Genomic DNA, 20,377 nt, shown 5'->3' on the forward strand with positions numbered 1-20,377 from the left:
TAACAAACCATACACCAATGGAAAATTTATTTATTAATGTATAAATACATTATAACTGGTCTTATGGTGGTCCAGGTTCACATTACATCGTTTTTTCTAAAATTTTCCACAGACCCCACAGCACCCTCTTGCGGTCAGTGACACCGGTTGGTAACACCCATAACACCGAGTAACTCTTGCAGTGTCCTGCAGTGCGTGCTGTCAAACGCTAGATGTCGCTGTCGCCGTCTGCAGTCCCTACTTGTCCCTGCGCGCCTCTAATGTGTCAGCGCCAAACTACAGGAAAAAAAAAACTTCGGCAAAAATGGCGGAGGGTGCAACGTCTCTGAAAGAGTTGCGGGTGCAGATGGGTAAGAACTCACTGATTTACAACCTGTTTTGACAAGTTCTCGTTGCGTAAACAAGTCATATGACAAATCTATAGTACTGTGGCTTTGTTGGAGGTTGTTTGGACGTCTGATGGCTTAAATCCGTTACTTTAATTGAGGAGTTTTTGAGGGGGAGAGTTAGCGGGCTTAGATGGACGGATAACGGCCAGCTAACTGCTAAACTTACAGTAGCACCAGACAACAATTACATGTTTGTTTACTTCTATGTTCTTGTACAGTTTAATGCTCAGATGAGATGAATTTAAAAAGACTCAAGGCTTTTTAGTGTTGTGTTCGCTGGGTCTGTGTGAAGGTTTGATAAGTGATGTCTGGTTTGACAGGGACACATCATCTCATCTTTGTATGGCGCTCTTATCTGTACAGAGCCTAAGTTATATCCTTGTGTTTATTGTTTTAAGCTTGTTTCCTTATTATATTAAATATTCATTTAATGTTTTAACATATGTATAAACCCTTTGCAGTCTCATAAGTTGGTTTCTACATACACTTCCTATCTACAGTAACGTTACATGGCAAAAAGAGACACCGAAATTGATGTCGAAATAGTTCACTTGTAACTTAAATTATAGATCCAGTCGGAGAACTTCATGTTTGGTGAGAGTTTTGTATTGATTTGAGCCTTATAACAGAAACCGTCAAAGTGGATAGTTTAGCTGCAACGATAAACAACACACAGGCATCACTAAAGTACTGTTTACTGATCTGTGGATGTTTAGCAGCATTTTTCTCTTTATATCTTATGTTGAGTGTGTGAGGTGAGCTTCTGTCTTGTTGGCCATCTTGTTCAGTAATTGCACATCTGACTCTCATTACAGTTGGAGATGGACCCATGATTTGGTTGTTTACCGTCTTATCTTTTAAGAAGAATATAAATTGTCTTTTTCTCACTATCAGCATCACTGCAGTTGCTGTGTGCAGCAAACCATCAAACTCTGTAGTTCCTCCCTGTAAGGAAAACATGCATGGGTTGCTTGCTTTGCATCCTCTTCTGCCTTGCTAATGAGGAATGAGTTGCACTTTTGATGCATTGGGTTAAGCCCATGGCATTAATGAACTTGTACCTTTAGCTTTCACTGTAGCCTGTGGTTAATCTTAAGGAGTGGTAAAAGTTGTTGTGTAAGAAACATAACAACCCTGAAAAACTTCTGCTTTTTGTATGTCATTTTAGCTACTCTTCTGGAAGGTTTGTTTTTGTAGAGCTTAAATTCAATTCATTAAATTGCTTGAAACGGGTCACAGTGTGGTTAGAAACCTCAAAGTTGGTTCACATCAAGATCTGCATCCTGCCGATGTTAACCCTGGCCTGGCTGCAAACATAATATAGGGTGGAGTCCGGTGGTCAGAAACTGCACATATTTCTTTTATGCTTGCAAGAATGAATGCTCAAATATCATTAGGCCTTGTAGGTCTATTCCGTTTTTTTGTTAAGGAATTCATTCCTTTGCATTTCTAAAGCTATTATTGAAGTGCATGAAAAATAACATGGCCAGTTAGAGTCATGTGATATGTGATGTTATTGTAATCCACCAGGCTGGTTGTAAGTCAATATTAAATGGGTAGCACCTTTGTTTATCAGGCGTATTCATCAGACTTGGCTTTCAGAATTGTCTCCTTGTTTTATAGTCAGTGCCTAAATAGCTTTTAGAAACACCAGTGTATTAAGCAAATTTGTGGAGCAAAATGGCTTATATTTGTATTTCAGTCCTACAGATGATGAACATTGACTTGCAGAGCTTTTATTTTAATTTTGTAGTAAATACATTTGTTTAGCAGTCAAATATGCAACGCAGGATCATTGGATAAGCCTGTTACATTTCTCCAAAATGATATTTATGACCATTCCTGCGCATTGAAATATCTAGTGGTGGTGCATTCAGTTTTACCCAAATTAGATTAATGTGAATTTGGTGTTGTTTTATATGGTTGGTTATTGTATGCATTGTAGCTATTCGGAAATTAGATGTCCTATATGTGGTGCTAAAAACTTTAATGCGACCTTAAAAATGTATGCTTTTGCTGACGCAAATGTGCCATTTTAACTTGTTCTAGAAGCCATTGAGCCCTTTTATCATGACGTGATTCACGGGGCTAGTTCTTTTAAAAGTTTCAATGTTTTTAGCAGCAGTGCTTTTACTTTAATTAATGTGCTTTAATATAACTCTGATACTGTTTGCTTGGAAAAAACAATTCAGAAATTGAATTGAATTCATAATCTTTAAGCACTACTGTTAAAGGCACGTGTTTACATGGATCTCTTTAGTTATTGCAAGCAAGTTTTTCAAGCTTCCTGTTACAAGGCTTGTGTTTTAAAGATTGTTTCAAATTGGTGTCAGAAAAAGACCCTTGCATTTTGTGCTTATAAATAAATGTTTGATAAATGTCAGTCAAACCTTGAACCAACCTATTGTATATGATTTCCTTAAGAGCAATTAGTTGTCCATACAACTCGCAAACTAGTAGGGTTGGGTATTGATTGGGTGTTTTACGATACCGGTGCCAAATCGATACTTTTAAAATAGTACCGGTACCTCAACCGATACTTAAAAAAAAAAAAAAAGAAGAAGAAAGCCACAAAAATGTATGGAGAACATTAAAGAATTAACAATATTTAAAATAAATCGATAGCATTCACACGCACTTTGGATGCTCTCATTTTCCAAGCTTCCCTTACTCTAAGGCTCATAAATGTATTTCAACACAATCTGGGTCATAATAATGCTTCTGCTGTATCTCTGTCAATCACTTAGGGATATTTAGTTAAAATGAGTGCTATCTGTCCCTGTTTTTAAACAGTTCTGTGAATAACTGTATGGTCATTCTTCATAAAGTAGCAACAATGTCGTTTGTAAAGTACAGTACTGTGCAAAAGTCTTAGGCACATTAGTATTTTCACCCCAAAAATGGTTTTAAGAGAGTAATTTATATATTTTGCTGTAGTATGTCAGTAGGAAATATCAGTTTACATTTCCAAACATTCATTTTTACATTCATTTTAATAAAAATCTAGTGAGATTGTTGAATGCACAAGCAGTCTGACTCTGACAACAGCCGTTGCTCCACATGGAGATCTGATCTCACCATCATCGAATCTGTCTGTGATTACATGAAGAAACAGATGAAACTGAGACAAACTAAATCCAGAAGAACTGTAGCAACGTCTTCAAGACATTTTAAGAAGTCTGCCTCCAAAGCTACAGTACCGTGAGAAGTTTTAGGCACTTGTGTTAATATGCTGTAAAGTAAGGATGAAGATATTGTCATAAATAGATTTTATTTATCTACTTCTATTAACTAAATCAAATAAATATTTGGTATAACCAACCTCTGCATTTAAAACAGCTTTTGTCCAGGTACATTGTTTTTCAGGTAGCTTTGCAGGAAGGTTTCTTCAAGTGTCTTGGAGATACGACCAAAGTTCTTCTGGATTAAGTTTGTCTTATTATCTTATATTTCAATCGATTGCTCAAGAATTTAAGAGGCACCGAAATGAGGCACAAAAATCTGAATTCTGATTCGGTTCATACCGGTTGCATGGTTATCAGTGCCATATTGGTACCTATATTTTTGCTATGTGTTAGTGTGTGAGTGTATGTAAAACCACAGCTGTGCGTTCTGTTGAGGCCTGAATAATTGGAAAATGCAGGCATGTTCCTCCCCAGGCATCTGGCCTAGAGACTTCCTGTTGTCCCAATAACGGGCTGCTACTGCAGCAAAAAGAGAAAGAGAGTGAGGCAAACAGTGAGTGGTAACAGGACCCCACTGACCCACTGAGTGCTGACTCTCCCTGACTGCTGGCTCTCCTTGGATGTGCATGGCAGGACATAGAGAGCGTAGTGTTGCTATTTGTATAACTGCTCTTTGTGTTCTGTCAGACTGAGTGAATGAGGGTTTGTTGAAAAGCCTAACTTGTCATCTGACAGTTTGAACTGGGCAGCTGCTGTCAGAAGGGATGATGCAACCCTAGTCTGTTTTTAGTGTGTGTTTTTATTCAACATACAATTTAATGATCAGCAGTTACTGTTGTTTAAATATTGGGAACAGTACGGATTGCCTTTTGATTTTGTCTTTGGCCGCGACATAAGGAAACAGTGAAGGATCTGATAGCCAATGATAAGATAACTGTGTTTTGACAGCCAGTAATCTGGAGTATTTTAATCACATCAAAGCATTGTGACACAATGCATTGTTTCCTTCTGGTATAGATTAAATAAATAGTTCACCAACAACAAAAAATTTGCTGGAAATGAACACTCAGTACATCCAGGATATAGATGAGTTTGTGAACCTTTAAAGCTGGGTCTAAAAATATATATATATATGGTCTTTTTACAAAATAAATGTATAAATATACATTAACAAAAAAAATCCTGTAACCACTTGAATTTTGTTTCCCCTTGACTCGTACTGCACAAAAAGTGGTTCAATAAAGTTGAATGTTACAGGGATTATTGCAAATGCAGATCCTAGTGTGTTCTGGGTAAACAATTTTTATTTATTTATTTTCTGCTAAGGTTTGCATATGGAGGTGTGTTCTTAATGTCAGCTGTCCTAAATATATATCCTATTCCAAAAATAAGAAATACCCCAATATATCGCCTTACTTACATTATTGCAATATATCGCAACATATAGTATCGAAACCCCTGTATCGTGATACGTATCGTATCGTCAGATTCTTACTGATACACAGCCCTAATCAGCCGTTAAAGCAATTGGTGGTAAAAAGAGGATAAACTGTGTGCTTTGTGCTCATTGATGCCGGTCTCATTATCCCTGTAAGGTACTCATAAAGTCTTAGTTGCTGCTTGCAATTCCACAGATGTTCATGTCAGTGAAACATTATTGTTTAGTGGCCCGTAAAGAACATGCAGATTAATTGTAGTTGCACTGAGAAACAATATAAGGTCAGCTTGAGCTTGGCTTCATTGTCTTTACATCATAAATGTATGTGCAAGCTCTAGACAACGTCTCCATTGTTTTTATCCATTGTTGGGCTGGTGTTCATTTGCATGCCGCGTGTCGCAGAGCCCACAGTGTGAGATTCAGAGTATGACTCAGATGGCGTTTGCATATTCAATGAGTCTGACGAACTATGGCCTGAGTGCTCTTCAGACACATCTCTCCTCCTCATAGGTCATAAGCTTCAGATGAGACATTAAAAAAGGATGAAAAAAATAACAAATCTAATTTATTTTTACAGCAACTTTCTTTAAATGTAAGCACATGCTTTAATGAAGCATTTTGTGCAGGTGAATATATGGTACATTCACTTCAGCAGGAATTACCCAGCCTCCTCTATTCGGTGCAGTTTTGCATCAGTCAATAGCTTCTGTAGAGAAACTTAAGCTATTTTAATGTAGGGATGTATTTAAAATTGGCTGCTTGGTGGGGCTGTCTGAACAACTAATCAATTGTGTTATAGTATTAATATAATAGCAATCATGATAGCAATTATTAAGATGATTTTAATGATAGTATTGTTAACGCATTTAAAAATTATAGCTCAAGTAAACATTAAAGAACTAGTGAACTAATCTGTCTGCCAGACAGTTATTTCTTGATATTTGTACCGTTATTTTTATTAATAAAACATTTATTGATGTTGCATATCAGTTATCGGACATGTCATAAATCAATTCCAGCTGATCTCCAAACATGCGTCCTTTCCCTCCATTGCCTGTAACAGATTGATTGAAGTGTTCTGACTGTTGTATTGTAGTAATACAGCAGATAGATGCAGGTTATGTCCTCCCTCTGATGATTGCACTGTCACGAGTGTCACACACCAACAGTTGCTATGCAATTTCACCGCAGAGGAGGACTCAACCAATCTCAGGCAGGCTCTTGCATTTTTTATGTTGAAGTGTTGAAACATGTTTTTGTAATCTCACTCGTTTCATGCTGTTTTAGTTTTTTATCTCCGTTGTCGAGAGGTGAATTGCTGGCCTTTATTTAGAAGCCTCAGACATAACATCCTCCTCCTACTCTCTCCCCTGAACAGCTTGACCTGCCACAAAATATGCATATGAGGATTTTTTATTTTCTTTTATATGCATATGAGGATGTGGTATAGTCATAATACATCCTCTTTTTTTGAGACGTCTGTAGAAAGCACATTATCTTATGCATGAATACGAGAAGATGGCTCTTATTGGCATATACATAGCATTCATCTTATGCAACAAAAGAGATTTAATGGACAGATTTTTATGCTACATCACAACAACAAAAGAAATCATAGTTTACTTGTTGAAATTGAAATGATTGTGATGAAATTAAAGATAAATGTAATTTCAAGAAAAGCTCTTTCAGTTGACTAACATGACTGAATAGGGCTGTGCAATTAATTGAAAAAACAGTTCGATTTAGATTTTGGCCTCCAACGATCATGAAAATACAATAATTGAGATAAAACTATTATTGCGCCCCATTCCGCCCCCTTTTTGAAGCACTGCGCTTTCGTTCCTCCATAAAAAATCAGTAAAATCATGTTACATGACATTTGCATGATGGGACATGCTTTATTTATAAAAGTATATTTATTCATGTTTTTAAAAGCATAAAAGAGAACTTTTCACTGCTTCTCAGGAAGAGATATGCTCTTAGAGACGGAACAGAACACGGACATGTAAAAGTCATCATTTAGCTCAATGTGCGCGCCTGAACGCTCAAATACACGCAAAAATGATTATTCAGCATACATAATGCAATTTAACAGCAGATTATAATAACAATAATAATATTTAGTTAAAAATCTATTGAAAATTTGAATTAAAATCAACTTTATATGTTAGGGTTAGGTGGTTAGTATATTTTGGAATTGACGAAAGGGAAAGCTTCCGTAAACATTAATATCATGCTAATAATTTCAAAATTATCAAATATTTTCTGATATTTGGCTCTTTCTGTAGTTTGCAGCTTTTCTTTATTCAACTAGTTAGTCCTTAATTAACATGCACATTAATGTTTGTCTTTAGCATTTCTCAGTTTTACTTTGCTGATTAAATGAAGTGTTTTTGTACCCTCTATACTGCTCACTTAGTCAGCTGATAACCCCCTCTGTTTTATTGTTGTCAGACTTCCGGTGGAGCTCGTTTTCATCATGCTTTTCTGCTGTGGCTTTTATAGATACTCACACTGCAGCACATGCCAGCCTCTCGGCACAAACATCCCTTCAGAAGGCCTGATGTCTTATTCAAAGTCTCTCAGTCTCACAGTGGACCACATGATCACCAACAAATCAAAACACAATACTAATGAGCATAAATCAGTGGGCTTGAGCAGAAGTTAGAACAGGCTTTTTCTCAGCCAGTAGAATGTGCCATGTGGTGCCCTCTCTTTAGCTGACGGTCTATCAGCAGCATCTTGATTTTTACCATGCAGACATCACATGCTCCTTCATCGCCAGAACAACAAACACCTTCTTTTTCCCTCTCTCTCTGACACTCTGTTCGGAGGGAGAGCACTGTTACAAAGGCACACAGACTTGTTGGTCATTTTTTTTCAATATCCTTCCTTCCTCCTCTACTGCCTGCAACTAGACTGCTGAAGAGCATTTGAAAGGTGTATTGTTTTGAGCAGAAGTGCAGATAGAACAAACTTATTATTTTCTGTTAATTTAACTCGAGCAATATTTACACATTTCACACAGTAACATGCCATCCAGATGAGGAGATTTAAAGGAGACCTATTATGCCTCTTCATAAAATATGTAATATAAGTCTCAGGTGTCCCCAGAATGTGTTTGTGAAATTTCAGCTCAAAATACTCCACAGATCATTTATTATACCATTTAGAAACTCCCTATTTTGAGTTAAAGCAGAAGCAGGCAGTTTTTGTAACAGTCCCTTAAAATGCAAATGAGCTGCTGCTCCCTGTCCACTTTTCTGGATTTGGGAATATTTATTCATGCTCCGAAGTTGAACGAAGGTCAGAATTTTCATATTTGTGTGAACTTACCCTTTAAATTTCTAATATAAGGTTTTGTGAGAACACACACCTGAAGCACACGCACAGAAAGCGGCTCACAGCATGTGAGTACTAAACTAAGTTTGCAGAAGTTTACGTCAAAAACGCATGAGTTACAAAAACAGTCGGTTATGTTTGTGAAGGTAAACAGCTGAGAAATAAATTGCATGTTTATTTTAGAGCTCTGTGGCAGCAGCAATATACAGTAAATACATCAATAAATCCACTGCTTGTCTCCTCTGAGGATGGGGCTTTAAACCGTGTTCTGTGCTCGTTTGTGCAGCCAACGACAGAACAACATGTTTTGCTCAAACTTTCACAGTGGAGATGAAACTTGCAAAAATCAAAATGACGGTTCTGTGGGTGGAAACTTACAGATTAAAGGGCTTTAATATTATAATAAGATCACTTTGCAATGTCACTAGGGGAGCGAAATAAGACATACTTGTTTTCAGACGCTTGCAGAAAAAGGCTTACCAAAACAAAGCTTCTGGGTTAAAGGAATAATTCACCCAAAAATGAAAATTAGCCAAAGCTTTGCTCGCCCTCAAGGCATGCTAGGCGTGTCTGACATTCCTCCTTCGGTCGAGCACATTCGGAGTTATATTAGATATTGTCCTGTCTGTTCCAATCTGTATCATTGCATTGAATGGTGCCCATGTTTCTGAATCTGAAAGAAGTATCCATCCGCCGTAAAACTACTCCACACGGCTCCGGGGTGTTAGTAAAGGCCTTCTGATTAGGGCTGCACATTTTCAAGTTTTTCATTAACCGTTAACCGAGGCCCTTAGCGGTTAATACTCGGTTAACCATAGTGTGCGCCAGGGTTTCCGTTGTCCGGTAATTTCCGGACATTGGCCGAAAAAAAAAAAAGAAATGTCCGACAAAATTTAATCTCTCTGGTCAAATTGTCCTATTAAAACTGCCTAATAATCTCGCCCACTAACACAATCTGAATTTGAGAATAAGCCTAAAATGTATAAAGCAAATATACACCGACCTTTGGCTATCTTATAAAGGAACATGCTCTAGTAATAGTTATGTAACTTTCCGTGTTTAGGCGATGGTAACAAGCAGGCTCCGCGGCCGCCTCACTAAGGCTATAGCACTATTCGGACGGGACTAGTTTTCTAAACTACGTTTGAGTTTCGATTCTTACCACCTGACGTCTGTGATTTTCATGTACCAATTCGGACGGGACTAACATCTCCGTGTTTATTACAGAGGTGGGAGGGTCTGATTTGTGCATCTGGGCGTCACAGAGATCACGCGCTCTGTATGCGTGCATTGCATTCATTAAAAATGATTGCCATTAGTATTATTACACAATAAATACTAAATGGCTAGTATAGCAAACCTTGTTAATGTGTGGTTCTTTTTAGTTTAACTTGTTTTCCTTTTTTTTTTTTTTTTCTTATGTAACTGAGTACATAAATGAACGTGAGTAATCTTACCTGATGCTGATATTACAATAGCCGGTATTAACTGTTTACGCGATCTTGCTTTTGATTTTATTATTTGTATTTTTTATTATTATTATTTATTTGCCGCTAAGCAAATCTATCAAACATCCGCGCGGTAAGAGCATCTACGGTTATTCACGTTGGCCAAAACACACAAGGAACCGCGTTGTGAAATAAAATATCACCGGCAATCACAGACATTCGCATTCAGACGGGATTAGCTTTCTCAGAGGATCACTGAGTTTGCTGAAAAATGGTAGGTAATTTGCTCTGGAATTATCACAGAGGTTGTGTGAGAAAAACACAGACGTGGCAGATTCGGACGGGATTAAAATCACTAAGTACGTCTGTGAAACGCAGATTTCTCTAACGACCCCCTGTAAAACTAGTCCCGTCCGAATAGGGCTTATGACTATGTTTGACAGGTACAATATTTGAAAATCGATAAAAAAAAATTTTTAATTACATTTACACTTATACTTACATTTATATCTGAATTTATGTCAACCTATAGACTTTCAAATATTTAAAATGTCATGAATTAATATGTATTTCTGTACAAAATGACAAACATATTTTCCTATTATATTTTGCCTGGAAACGCTTCCAACAAGGCGTCGGTTCTATTTCTAGCATGCACGCGTCGAGCCGCGCCTGAGCCGCGTGTCTCACGCAGGCAGTCGGCAAGCTCTAACCTGTTAACATGGGAGCCGAATTAAAAACAGACACGCCACGCAGCTGAGATGCTTTCACGCATCCAGTGTGTCCTGACCGGCCTAATGATGCCCGGGTGTTGGCTGTTGAGATTACAACAACGAGGTTGTACTTGAAGTATATCTAAGCACTGTATTGCGATACTTGCATTTTGCCCCGTCACTGTCAATTTTAAAGTGCTCCAACGCTGTACTTTTTTTTGCCCGCTTCATATTAGAAAAATGACTTCTTCTTGTGGACATTACAAATGTCTGGGAGCGCTCTGGCGGTCTCTGGTGGTGCAAAAATGTTTTACAACTAAATTCAATGCACGCCATTGACGTCACTTAACCGAGCAAAATGTTTCACTCGGTTACGCAATTTTTAACGGTTAATCGTTTAACCGGTTAACCATGGACACCCCTACTTCTGATTTAAAATGTAAACCTTTTAAACCGTAATATCCGGCTTCCGATCTCAAGCAGGCGCGTTCACAAAAAGGCTGTCGAGTGTATTATGTAAGCATAACGAAAGGCGCAACGTAAGATCCGGGGAGAAGCGTGTAATCTCGCTAGAACCAAGTTTTGTGTACAGCACAGGGAAACAATGTGAACAAGTAAATCGTATCTGTTTTGATTCAAATGGTTCGTACGTTCAATACCCGGGATGTTTAAATAAATTTGTGACCGGAGTTTTGCTTTCTCCTCTGTGCATCCGCATTCGTCACTCTCTCCCTGGATCTTAAGTTGCGCCTTTCGTTACACCTGTGTCATACGCCCGACTGCCTTTTTGTGAACACGCCTGCTTGAGTGACCAGAAGCTTGACATTACAGTTTATAAAGTTTTAAGAAACTATATTTTTCTTAAACTAATGCATTGTTTCATTTAGAAGGCCTTTAGTAACACCCAGGATCCATTTAGAGTAGTTTAAAAATGGAAGGATACTTTTTTTCAGATTCAGAAACATGGGCACCATTCACTGCAATTATACAGATTGGAACAGACAGAAAAATGTCTAATTTAACTCCGAATGTGTTCGTCTGAAAGAGGAATGTCAGACACGCCTAGGATGCCCTGAGGGTGAGTAAATCTTGGACAAATTTTCATTTTTGGGGTGAACTATCCCTTTAATCTTTTTCACGCTTCCTTGGCTGGTAGATGCACTGGGGACTTGATTAAAGAGCACTTAAAACCTGGAAAAACAGATTTTCATGATATGTCACCTTTAAGATTAAATCCTAATGCCCTAGATCTTGCTTGTTTCCTCTTTCCTCTTTTTTTTTCTCTTCTGTTTAAGCAGTAGTGATACCTGTTTTTGTGTATTTTGTCTTGTTTCATTTTCAGCTGCAGCTGCACAGGCGCAGGCAGAGGAACGGCGCATCCAGGCAGGAAACAGCCCGACACCACCAGCTCCAGCCAGCACAATGAAGAGCCAGGCCAAGCCAGGTAACAAACACTGGTCTCAGGTCTCAGTCTGTCTGTCACTGCAGGGAAAATTAGGAATGTAAATAAAAGTGTATGTACTTTTACATACAGGAATACAGGAACAGTGTTCCGTAGCTCAATTGGTAGAGCACTGTGCTATCAAGCGCAAGGTTGTGGGTTCGATTCCCCGGGAACACATGATATGTAAAAATTGATAGCCTGAATGCACTGTAAGTCGCTTTGGATAAAAGTGTCTGCTAAATGCATAAATTTCATTTACATTTTAATTTAAATTTTATTTATTAAGAGATTTTTTTTTTATAGATTCAAAAGATTTAAGTTTTTCTTTAAAAAAACAACAACAACAGGTTTGCACTAAAACAATCCTTTTTCCATTTTATTATTATTTCTTTTTGTTTTATTCCCCCCAGTCTTGTTATGGTTAATTGAGTAACACGCTGTCACATGACCGCCTCTACACTCATTAGGGCCATTGCAGCACTTCCTGTTGCATGTCCTCGCACACGCCCATGACTCAGTGTCAATACTGTATCAGGTGTGTTGAGCTCTGTAACCTGAGCCTTATGTAAGACCATGCAAAAGGATTATCTGCCCACGGATACTAGTGCAATCTGCCGAAAGCCTTTTGAAGGCCCAGGAAGTGTTCAGATTTCACCTGATACACTAGTTAGTGATTTTGTGTTCTGTTATGTGTCCTCAGTCATTGATGGGGCAGCCCTGAGGATAGATGACAAACTCCGAGTGGCCAAAGAGAGGAGAGAAGAGCAGGAAAAGCGACATGGTGACAAAGCAAATAATTTCAAACAACAGGTGTTGGCAACTTTAGATGCGCATATGACCATTGACTTTTAGAAGGTTAATCATTGGCACATCAGTGATAACACATAACTCAAAGAGAACAATAACACTGTTTACAATCCATTGAAAACCATTATATATACTGCATTAATTTTGAGTGGAGATGTGATGCAAAGTGATAAAAAAAAAACGACCCTTTGTGTCAAAAAGTTTGCCAACCCCTGCACAGATTTGGACATAATTCATTCTCTCACGTTACAACAAATCATTCGATCACACCTGCTAACACACCATGTTTGGTCTGTTCAGCGGCCCGTGAGTCTCAGCTCCTGGAGCGAGAGCGCAAGGCCCGGCTGCAGGTGGAGAGACAGATGGAGGAGAGGCAGAAGAAGCTGGAAGAGCAGCGCAGGAAAGAGGAACAGAGGAGAGCTGCAGTGGAAGAGAAAAGGAAACTGAAATTAGAAGAGGAAAAGGTAAACTTTTTTACTCCATGTAAAACACTGCCACCCAACACACAGAGAAGCAAACAACCATTCAAAAGGTTATGATGAGTAAGATATTTTGTTTTGTTCAGCGAGAATTCAATAAATTGGCCGAAAGTGACTGTTATGCATTGTTATACATCATTTCTGTTGTAGTAAATGCCTTTTCTTTTTTATTTTATAGTCATCAAAGAATCCTGTAAAAAAAATATCATGGTTTTCACAAAAATATAAAGCCTCACAGCTGTTTTCAACATTAATAAAATAATGAGTCACTTTTCTTGAGCAGCAGATCAGCATATTAGAATGATTTCTGAAAGATTGAGTGACTCTGAAGACTAAAGTACTCATGAAAATTCATCTTAGCATTACAGGAAGAAGTTGCATTTTTAAAAATTTAAATTTTAAATTGAATACAGTTATTTTAAATTGCTTTAATATTTAATAATTGTACTATTTTACTGAATGTTTGCTAAATAATGCATCCTTTGTCAGCATAAGAGACTTCTTTCACAAGCTTCACAAAAACTTTTGAATGTGTACATTAATCTCCTGCGGCAATATTACATTTTCTTTTTAATGTTAAAATGCCCTTTTGAGACTTTTTCTAAATAAAGGCTGTATAATCCTTTACATACAGAATATAATATTTTGAAGCAATGCAAAATGCCAAGTCTGTACCTGAACCAACCTAATTATTCAGGACCTCCTTAAGCTTAACTAGTTGTTTAGACAGCCCACCACCCAGTCTATTTCTGGAAATGTGTTTTGGCATGTCCATACAGTCAGCTGGTCTCACTGGCCTCTTCACTGACTTTTGTAGAGATGGACTTTGTAATTAATTTACATCCTGCTTATTAAAGAGGTTCTTCATTAACACCCTTTTATGAGAAAATGGATGAAATGGAATTGGTGATTTTTTTTAGTCTTTACAGTCAAACAGCAAGAGTCATGATATTTCTGTTCAGTACCTAACATGCAAAATAGCCTGGAATCATGGACTTTAAGTATTGACACCCACACCTTTTCCATAGTCCACTGCAGCACAGCTCACAGGATGTATCATGGCTCTATTTGTCTAACAAAGTGTGTGTGTGTGTGTCTGTGTGTGTGTCTGTGTGTGTGTGTGTGTGTGTGTGTGTGTGTGTGTGTGTGTGTGTGTGTGTGTGTGTGTGTGTGGGTGTGTGTGTGTGTGTGTGTGTGTGTGTGTGTGTGTGTGTGTGTGTGTGTGTGTGTGTGTGTGTGTGTGTGTGTGTAGGAGCACTATGAGGCTGTAATGAGACGTACCCTGGAGCGCAGCCAGCGAGTAGATCAGAGACAGAAGAGATGGTCCTGGAGTGGACTTTCTGACTCTGAAAACAAAAATGGTATGAGTACTTTTCTTAAATTCTAAAACATCAGAAACACTGGATAATAATAGCTTTTTTTTTTATAAAAACTTGAGCAGCCTTCTTTCACTGACCGTCCTGCAGCCTGCCCAAGCGTGTTACGACTTATAAATCAGTGACAATCAAAATATCTTTTGACAATCCTGATTAGTGTGATTTGTTGTTAAAGGTGAAGTGTGTCATTTGTGCACCACTAGACTCGTATATGATTGTTATCACACAGTTTCCTGAAACCCACATATGCCATTGGTCAGCAAAACCGTTAGTATCTCTCCAGTTAAACATTTGGTTGCTAATATTTTTTAATTCTTTTTAGTAGAGCCACAGTGTTTTGAACTGGGATAGCAGAAACTATTTCCCAAACATCCCATAAATGACACGCTTCACCTTTAACAAGTCATGTTAGTTTGTTGGTGGTTGTGCAACACCAAAGGGATGGAAATCTCTTGTTGTCAGCTGCGTTTTTCCACCTCTCATCTTCTCGTGGGAGAGAGTGTTTCCAATAGCGACCTGTCTATCCCTGCCCCTCCCACAGGACAGAGTGACAGTGGCTCCACCTCCACCCCGATTGCTATAGTAATCTCCCCTGCTTCTCCGGCCTCCAAGCCACCCAGGAATCAGACGTCACAAGGTGGTTTATTCAGTTTGCCTGCCCATGGCGTGACACAAACTGCCCACTCCTCTTCTTCGCTCATACGTGCACTAATCTGACTGGGGCTGTACTGGCTGTTCCTCGTTCACTCACTAAGTTGTTTATAATAATAGAATTTCTTCACTTGCCAGGGATTGTAACAAAGAGTGTGTTCTTTGAAGCACTTACTGGGGATGCATGATGCTTTGTGTCCTAACTGATTTTTTTTTTTTTTTTTGCATTTATCAAGAATTTATTACTCTTTGAATGTTTACTAACAGTGTTGTGCTTGATGTTTTAGACTGAGTTTGCTGTAGTTTAATTACTTAATAAAAACTATATATATATATATATATATATATATATATATATATATATATATATATATATATATACACTATATATATACTATTAAATATATTTTGTAAAATATTTTTAGAATGTAACTTCAGGTTTAGATAACTTTTTGGTGTGCAGTTGTTACATCATTAAAATGTAGATAAACCAGCTTGTATTAGTGTAATTGTTAATAGCTTAGCACGTGCAAGCCCCTGTAACTCCACTCCCTGTCTGTCTCTGTGTGCGTATTTACCCTCACCCCTAGACAAGCGCTCTTCCTCTACTACGAACCTGAAACCGGCTGACTCAGTCATCAGCAAGCGTCTCTCCTCGTCCTCAGCCACCCTCCTTAATTCTCCCGATAAAAGTAAGTGCCCTCCCTGCCCTCTCCTGCTCTTTTCTCATCCATACAGCATGAGTTCTTTTGAAACATGAGCATGAGCAAATACTTTATTGTTGGTCATGTGATCCAGAAAACAATTACAAGTTATGTCTCACACAGGTGCCTCTCCCTGTGGTTTGCTTGATGAGCTTTATTTTACGCTGTTATTTAAATGCAAATTCAGCATTGTGTTTTTTGAATGGGCCGTTAATGTTTTTGCCATCTTGGCAACTTATGATTTTTGCAGACATGCTGTTTCTATCCACAGTTTCCTTTTCCTCTAACAGGAGCAGCCAGCCATGACTCAGACAGTTTCACACCAGACTCTGTTTGTGTTGGAGTCTCCTCTTCATTTCCTTCTCTGCAGGCACAGTTTAGAGTGCTTCCACAAAAGTTGTAGATTTTTAATCACTTTTGTGTTCTTGGTTTTTTCTTTGAAGTCTGCCTCCAGTCCCTCTTGAGTGAAACCTATGTTCTCGATTCAGGAGCTGAGCTCTTTTTTGTCCCTCAGGTGCAAAGCGGAGAAGTTCGTCTTTGAACCGGTTGCCTAGCAATGTTCCTCAGGCCTCTAAAGAAGTGCATAAGCAGCCTCAGTTGGAAAAGACAGGTGCCAAACTACCAGTGCTGCTCCTCTTTTGAAGGATCGGTTAAATTAAAATTCTGTCTCCATTTACACACCCTCATGTTGTGCCAACTTGAATGAAACACAAAAGGAAATATTTTGAATAATGCATTAGTTGTTATTTCCCTTTCAATTGCTGACTGGAGCTTTCAAGCTTAACATCAGAGCAATTTCTCTAAATTTCTTCATATAAGTCATATAGGTTTGGAGCAGAGGGTAAAATCATGAAAGATTTTTTTGTTTCTTGATAAACTCCCTTCAACTTTATTTCTGAGAATAATGATGAACAATCACAAGGTCTCATAAAAAATACATTTTAAAGATTTAATTAAGGGTGTGAGCCTTTATTTGCTTACTTTAGCTGAGCAGTTTACTCTTTGTCATTCTGAAAATCTAGTTTTAATGTAAATAAGCATTTAAACGGGTGCATGCAGGGAGCTTACAAAGGCAGCATGCACCTCTTAAACACTTACCAATGCAATCATTGCAATGCAATGTAGTTAAACTAAAAAAAACTATTATAAATACCAACACAATTATAAAGCAAGGTCTAGCTGCATTGTTCTCATCAAAATATCAATTTCCCCATTCACTGCAGGTGGCATGTGTAAGCTTAGACACAAACAAGGTCTTCTTCTAGAATGATTTTAACACCTCCCTGTCCACTTTGTCTGTAGGCCCAATCCAGAAGAAGCGAAGCTCCTCCCTCTCTCGAGTAGGGGCTAAAACACAGCCCACCACCAAACCAGAGAAATCCACAGCAGATGAATCAGGTGCTTAAATCCCAACTGGGACATTTCGCCATGCCTGTTCGCGTTTACTAATAAATAAGCGCAAACTGTGCTTGCGTCTATGGTCCGTCCGCTATTGTTTAATCCACAGCCAACATAACATGATATTTGGGTAATAAGGGATGTTGGGAGGAGCATGGGGTTTACAGTGTTGGTTTGTGGTTTGTAAACGGCACGCAGCATCTTTCTTCCTATGTTCTTTGCTTGCCATGTCCTTCCACTCATGCATCAAATCATCGTGCAACCAGAAACATAGCAATCCGCTAATGTCTGTGCTACTTTGTCCACACGTTGGATGGATTTTGCTGCTGCCTTGAGCTTTCAATTCGTCTTAACATCTCCTTGTTGCTTTTTCGTTCTCCCAGGGAGTTCTCACTAACTGACCTACTCACCAGGAATGAGCTCTTTGTGTATGTAAATACAATGTGTTTTTGTTTGTGTGAACTTTGTTGTTTTTCTTCCCATATGACTTTAACCAAGGAGTTTGGCCTCTGGTTCTGTGGCTGTTTTCGATGTGCAAGTGTGTCCATTGTCGTTCCAGGTTTAAATATGTAGGAATGCTGTGTTTGCAGGACATCTTTAGACTCCTGGTTTATATGTTCACTCTTGAAGATTTCCCCATCACAGTGCACATTTGTACAGATATGCTTAGAGCAGTTGCTTATTATTGAAACCCCTTAGTCAGATCATCACAGCCTCACTCCCTCTTCAAAACTTGGACTGCATCAATACAGTGCCAAGGGGGAAAAGAAAAGAAATGGATCTATTAAAGTTTTTACTCCTTCATTTTTCAGTTTTCCCCACTGTTGATTTGTAACTCTGATAACAAACTAGATCTCATGACAGCAAGAGCCTTTTGCATGCTGTTAGCATGTCCTGCTACAGTCTAGCAGTGAACGTGAGCAATATGAAATTAATAACTAAGTTTCATAAATTTTTTTTAGATTCTGTAAAACTGCAGTAGAGACCAGACTGAATCAAATGCTCTGTTCTTAATTCAACACTAACATAAATTCGATCTATACCTCAAATTAAAAATGCCTGGCTTCAAGCATTTTACTTTTGTCTGATGGATCTCAAAAAGCTCTTCAAGTTACTCTTTAGTCCTGGCTTTATGTTTCCCTTTTGTTTTCACCTCCACTTCCACAGCCCTGGTCCTGGTCCTGCTCGCAATCACCTTCCTCTTATCTCACTAATATTCTTTTGTCTCACCAGCATTGAGAGTCTCAATTGACATCTACGGTTTACATTTAAAGCACTTTTCTCCTTGGTTTTTGTGTTAATTCTTGCATTTTAAATCACATTGGTGTCATTCCCCTCTCCTCCTTCTTTTGTGTTATTCCTCAACCTATCTCTTTTCCTTTCCCTTTTGTCTGCTCTGTTTTTGGTGTCTGTATGGGTACACCGTGTCTATAGCTCGCCGCTCGTTGGCTGCCCCCGTGGATAGCAGTGTCCTCAGTCGGCTGCTCACACCCACCCAGGCCTCGCTAGCTAGAAGCAAGAGTGCTGCGGCCCTGTCCGCCGAAGGAGGAGACACCCAAGGTAACACTAGAGAGAAAGGGAGGACCAGCTCGTACCAGAACCTTCCACTTGTGTGTAGATTAAAGGCGCTCTGAAGGGGTGCTTGGTTGGCGTGTTGTATTGGGCATGGTGGAATCCCTTAATATGGCTTGAATCACATTTATTAAGTTTTACTTGCAAATTTAGCCATTTTTTATTTACAAGCTTAGCAGTCTTTTCTAGGGATGCACAGAAATGAGCTTGCATTTACAGTTCATGAGGCACATATGCTGTGTTACTCACATGGAGAAATCCTGTGATGGCATGGACAAATACCTCCATACATGTGAACATAGATCACTTTAAAAAAGCACAGATGGAATGCAAGATTGGCAAAACTTTAGCATACTTTCTCCTTTTCCTTGAATGAAAAAGCAGCAAAAAGCTGTGTAAAAATGTAATTTGTCTATACATCATAGCATTATGTATATCAGTTCAAGCATTCACTTGCAGAAATATGCCCAAATAATTTTTCATTCCAAATAATGCATCACACATTTATTTAAAATGTTAATTTCAGTGCATCACTAGTCTTTACCCTGCCCTCATTCTCTAAAATACTCATGCACACATCAACATTTGCAAGGTGTTCAAGGGCTATTGCTGAGGGATCTTTGTAAGCTGATTAGCCAAGCGTTTCTGTGCGTGAGAGGGAATAAGTGGTGTGAATCTGCGCCCTGCTGTTGTTACTTCAATCCCCAGCTGATCCACACAGAGCAGCTCACGGCCCCTCCAGACCAGCAGCGTCACCCTAAACTATCTTCAGTTCCCAAAGCTACCAAACTCACTTAAGATTTCCAGCAAAGACTAAAGTGAATACTGCATATGTAACTTGTTCAACACAGTTCGATGTTGACCTTATGCTATCAGCATAACTAAGTCTGATAGTATCTGAACTGTCTTAATGGTTTCTTAAAATAGACAGAATTATGAATCATCATCTTATGGATCAATTAAATTTATAGGCTTTCCATGATGATAACAGTCAGAGTTAATTATAGTGTGTTGAGATTAGCACAGAAATCCCACTGTCATAGCAGACCCAATCCTTAGGTCAGTTCTTACTGCTCACCTCTACTAAAAGATACTGGGCAACCCCTGATCAAATCTCTATAGAGCACAGCCGTGACAACCACATTTTCATTGTTTTGGTTCCAAAAGTGTTTTTCCCCAATTGTTTTTGTGCATAGGGATTTTTTATGTACTAATCCATAAACTAAACCAGTCAGCTTTAAGATGACGCACATTACAAACTTTTATTGGAACTAAGAAAATACTTGACCAAAAAAAAAACAGCTTAAACGGTGAGAATTAATATTAATTTTCATCATTCCTTAACCACTATTTCTGTAGAATTGGGGGGGGTTAATTACTTGTAATAGTTCATTATTTTGATGGGGGGTTTCTTTAGATGTGTTGGCACTG

At 38.5% G+C, this 20,377-nt stretch overlaps 1 protein-coding gene across 18 annotated transcripts in view; it reads left to right on the top strand.

Annotated features, from left to right (window-relative positions):
• Positions 1-246: 246 nt before the first annotated feature.
• Positions 247-20,377, top strand: part of map7d3 (MAP7 domain containing 3) — a 31,521-nt gene continuing 11,390 nt past the window's right edge. For 5 of the 18 annotated variants that reach the window (XM_026280598.1, XM_026280600.1, XM_026280599.1 and 2 more), the window contains exons 1-10: positions 247-350; positions 11,858-11,959; positions 12,660-12,740; positions 13,067-13,230; positions 14,498-14,606; positions 15,163-15,258; positions 15,863-15,964; positions 16,491-16,586; positions 17,279-17,374; positions 18,809-18,934. In XM_026280598.1, the coding sequence (XP_026136383.1) occupies positions 305-350; positions 11,858-11,959; positions 12,660-12,740; positions 13,067-13,230; positions 14,498-14,606; positions 15,163-15,258; positions 15,863-15,964; positions 16,491-16,586; positions 17,279-17,374; positions 18,809-18,934 (1,018 nt within the window). In that variant the 5' untranslated portion in view covers positions 247-304. The remainder of the gene's footprint in view (positions 351-11,857; positions 11,960-12,659; positions 12,741-13,066; positions 13,231-14,497; positions 14,607-15,162; positions 15,259-15,862; positions 15,965-16,490; positions 16,587-17,278; positions 17,375-18,808; positions 18,935-20,377) is intronic. The other 13 variants (XM_026280605.1, XM_026280606.1, XM_026280607.1 and 10 more) reach the window with 7 other exon arrangements.

The sequence above is a fragment of the Carassius auratus genome, chromosome 14 (genome assembly GCF_003368295.1).
Source record: "Carassius auratus strain Wakin chromosome 14, ASM336829v1, whole genome shotgun sequence".
In the NCBI taxonomy this organism is placed as follows: Eukaryota; Metazoa; Chordata; class Actinopteri; order Cypriniformes; family Cyprinidae; genus Carassius; species Carassius auratus.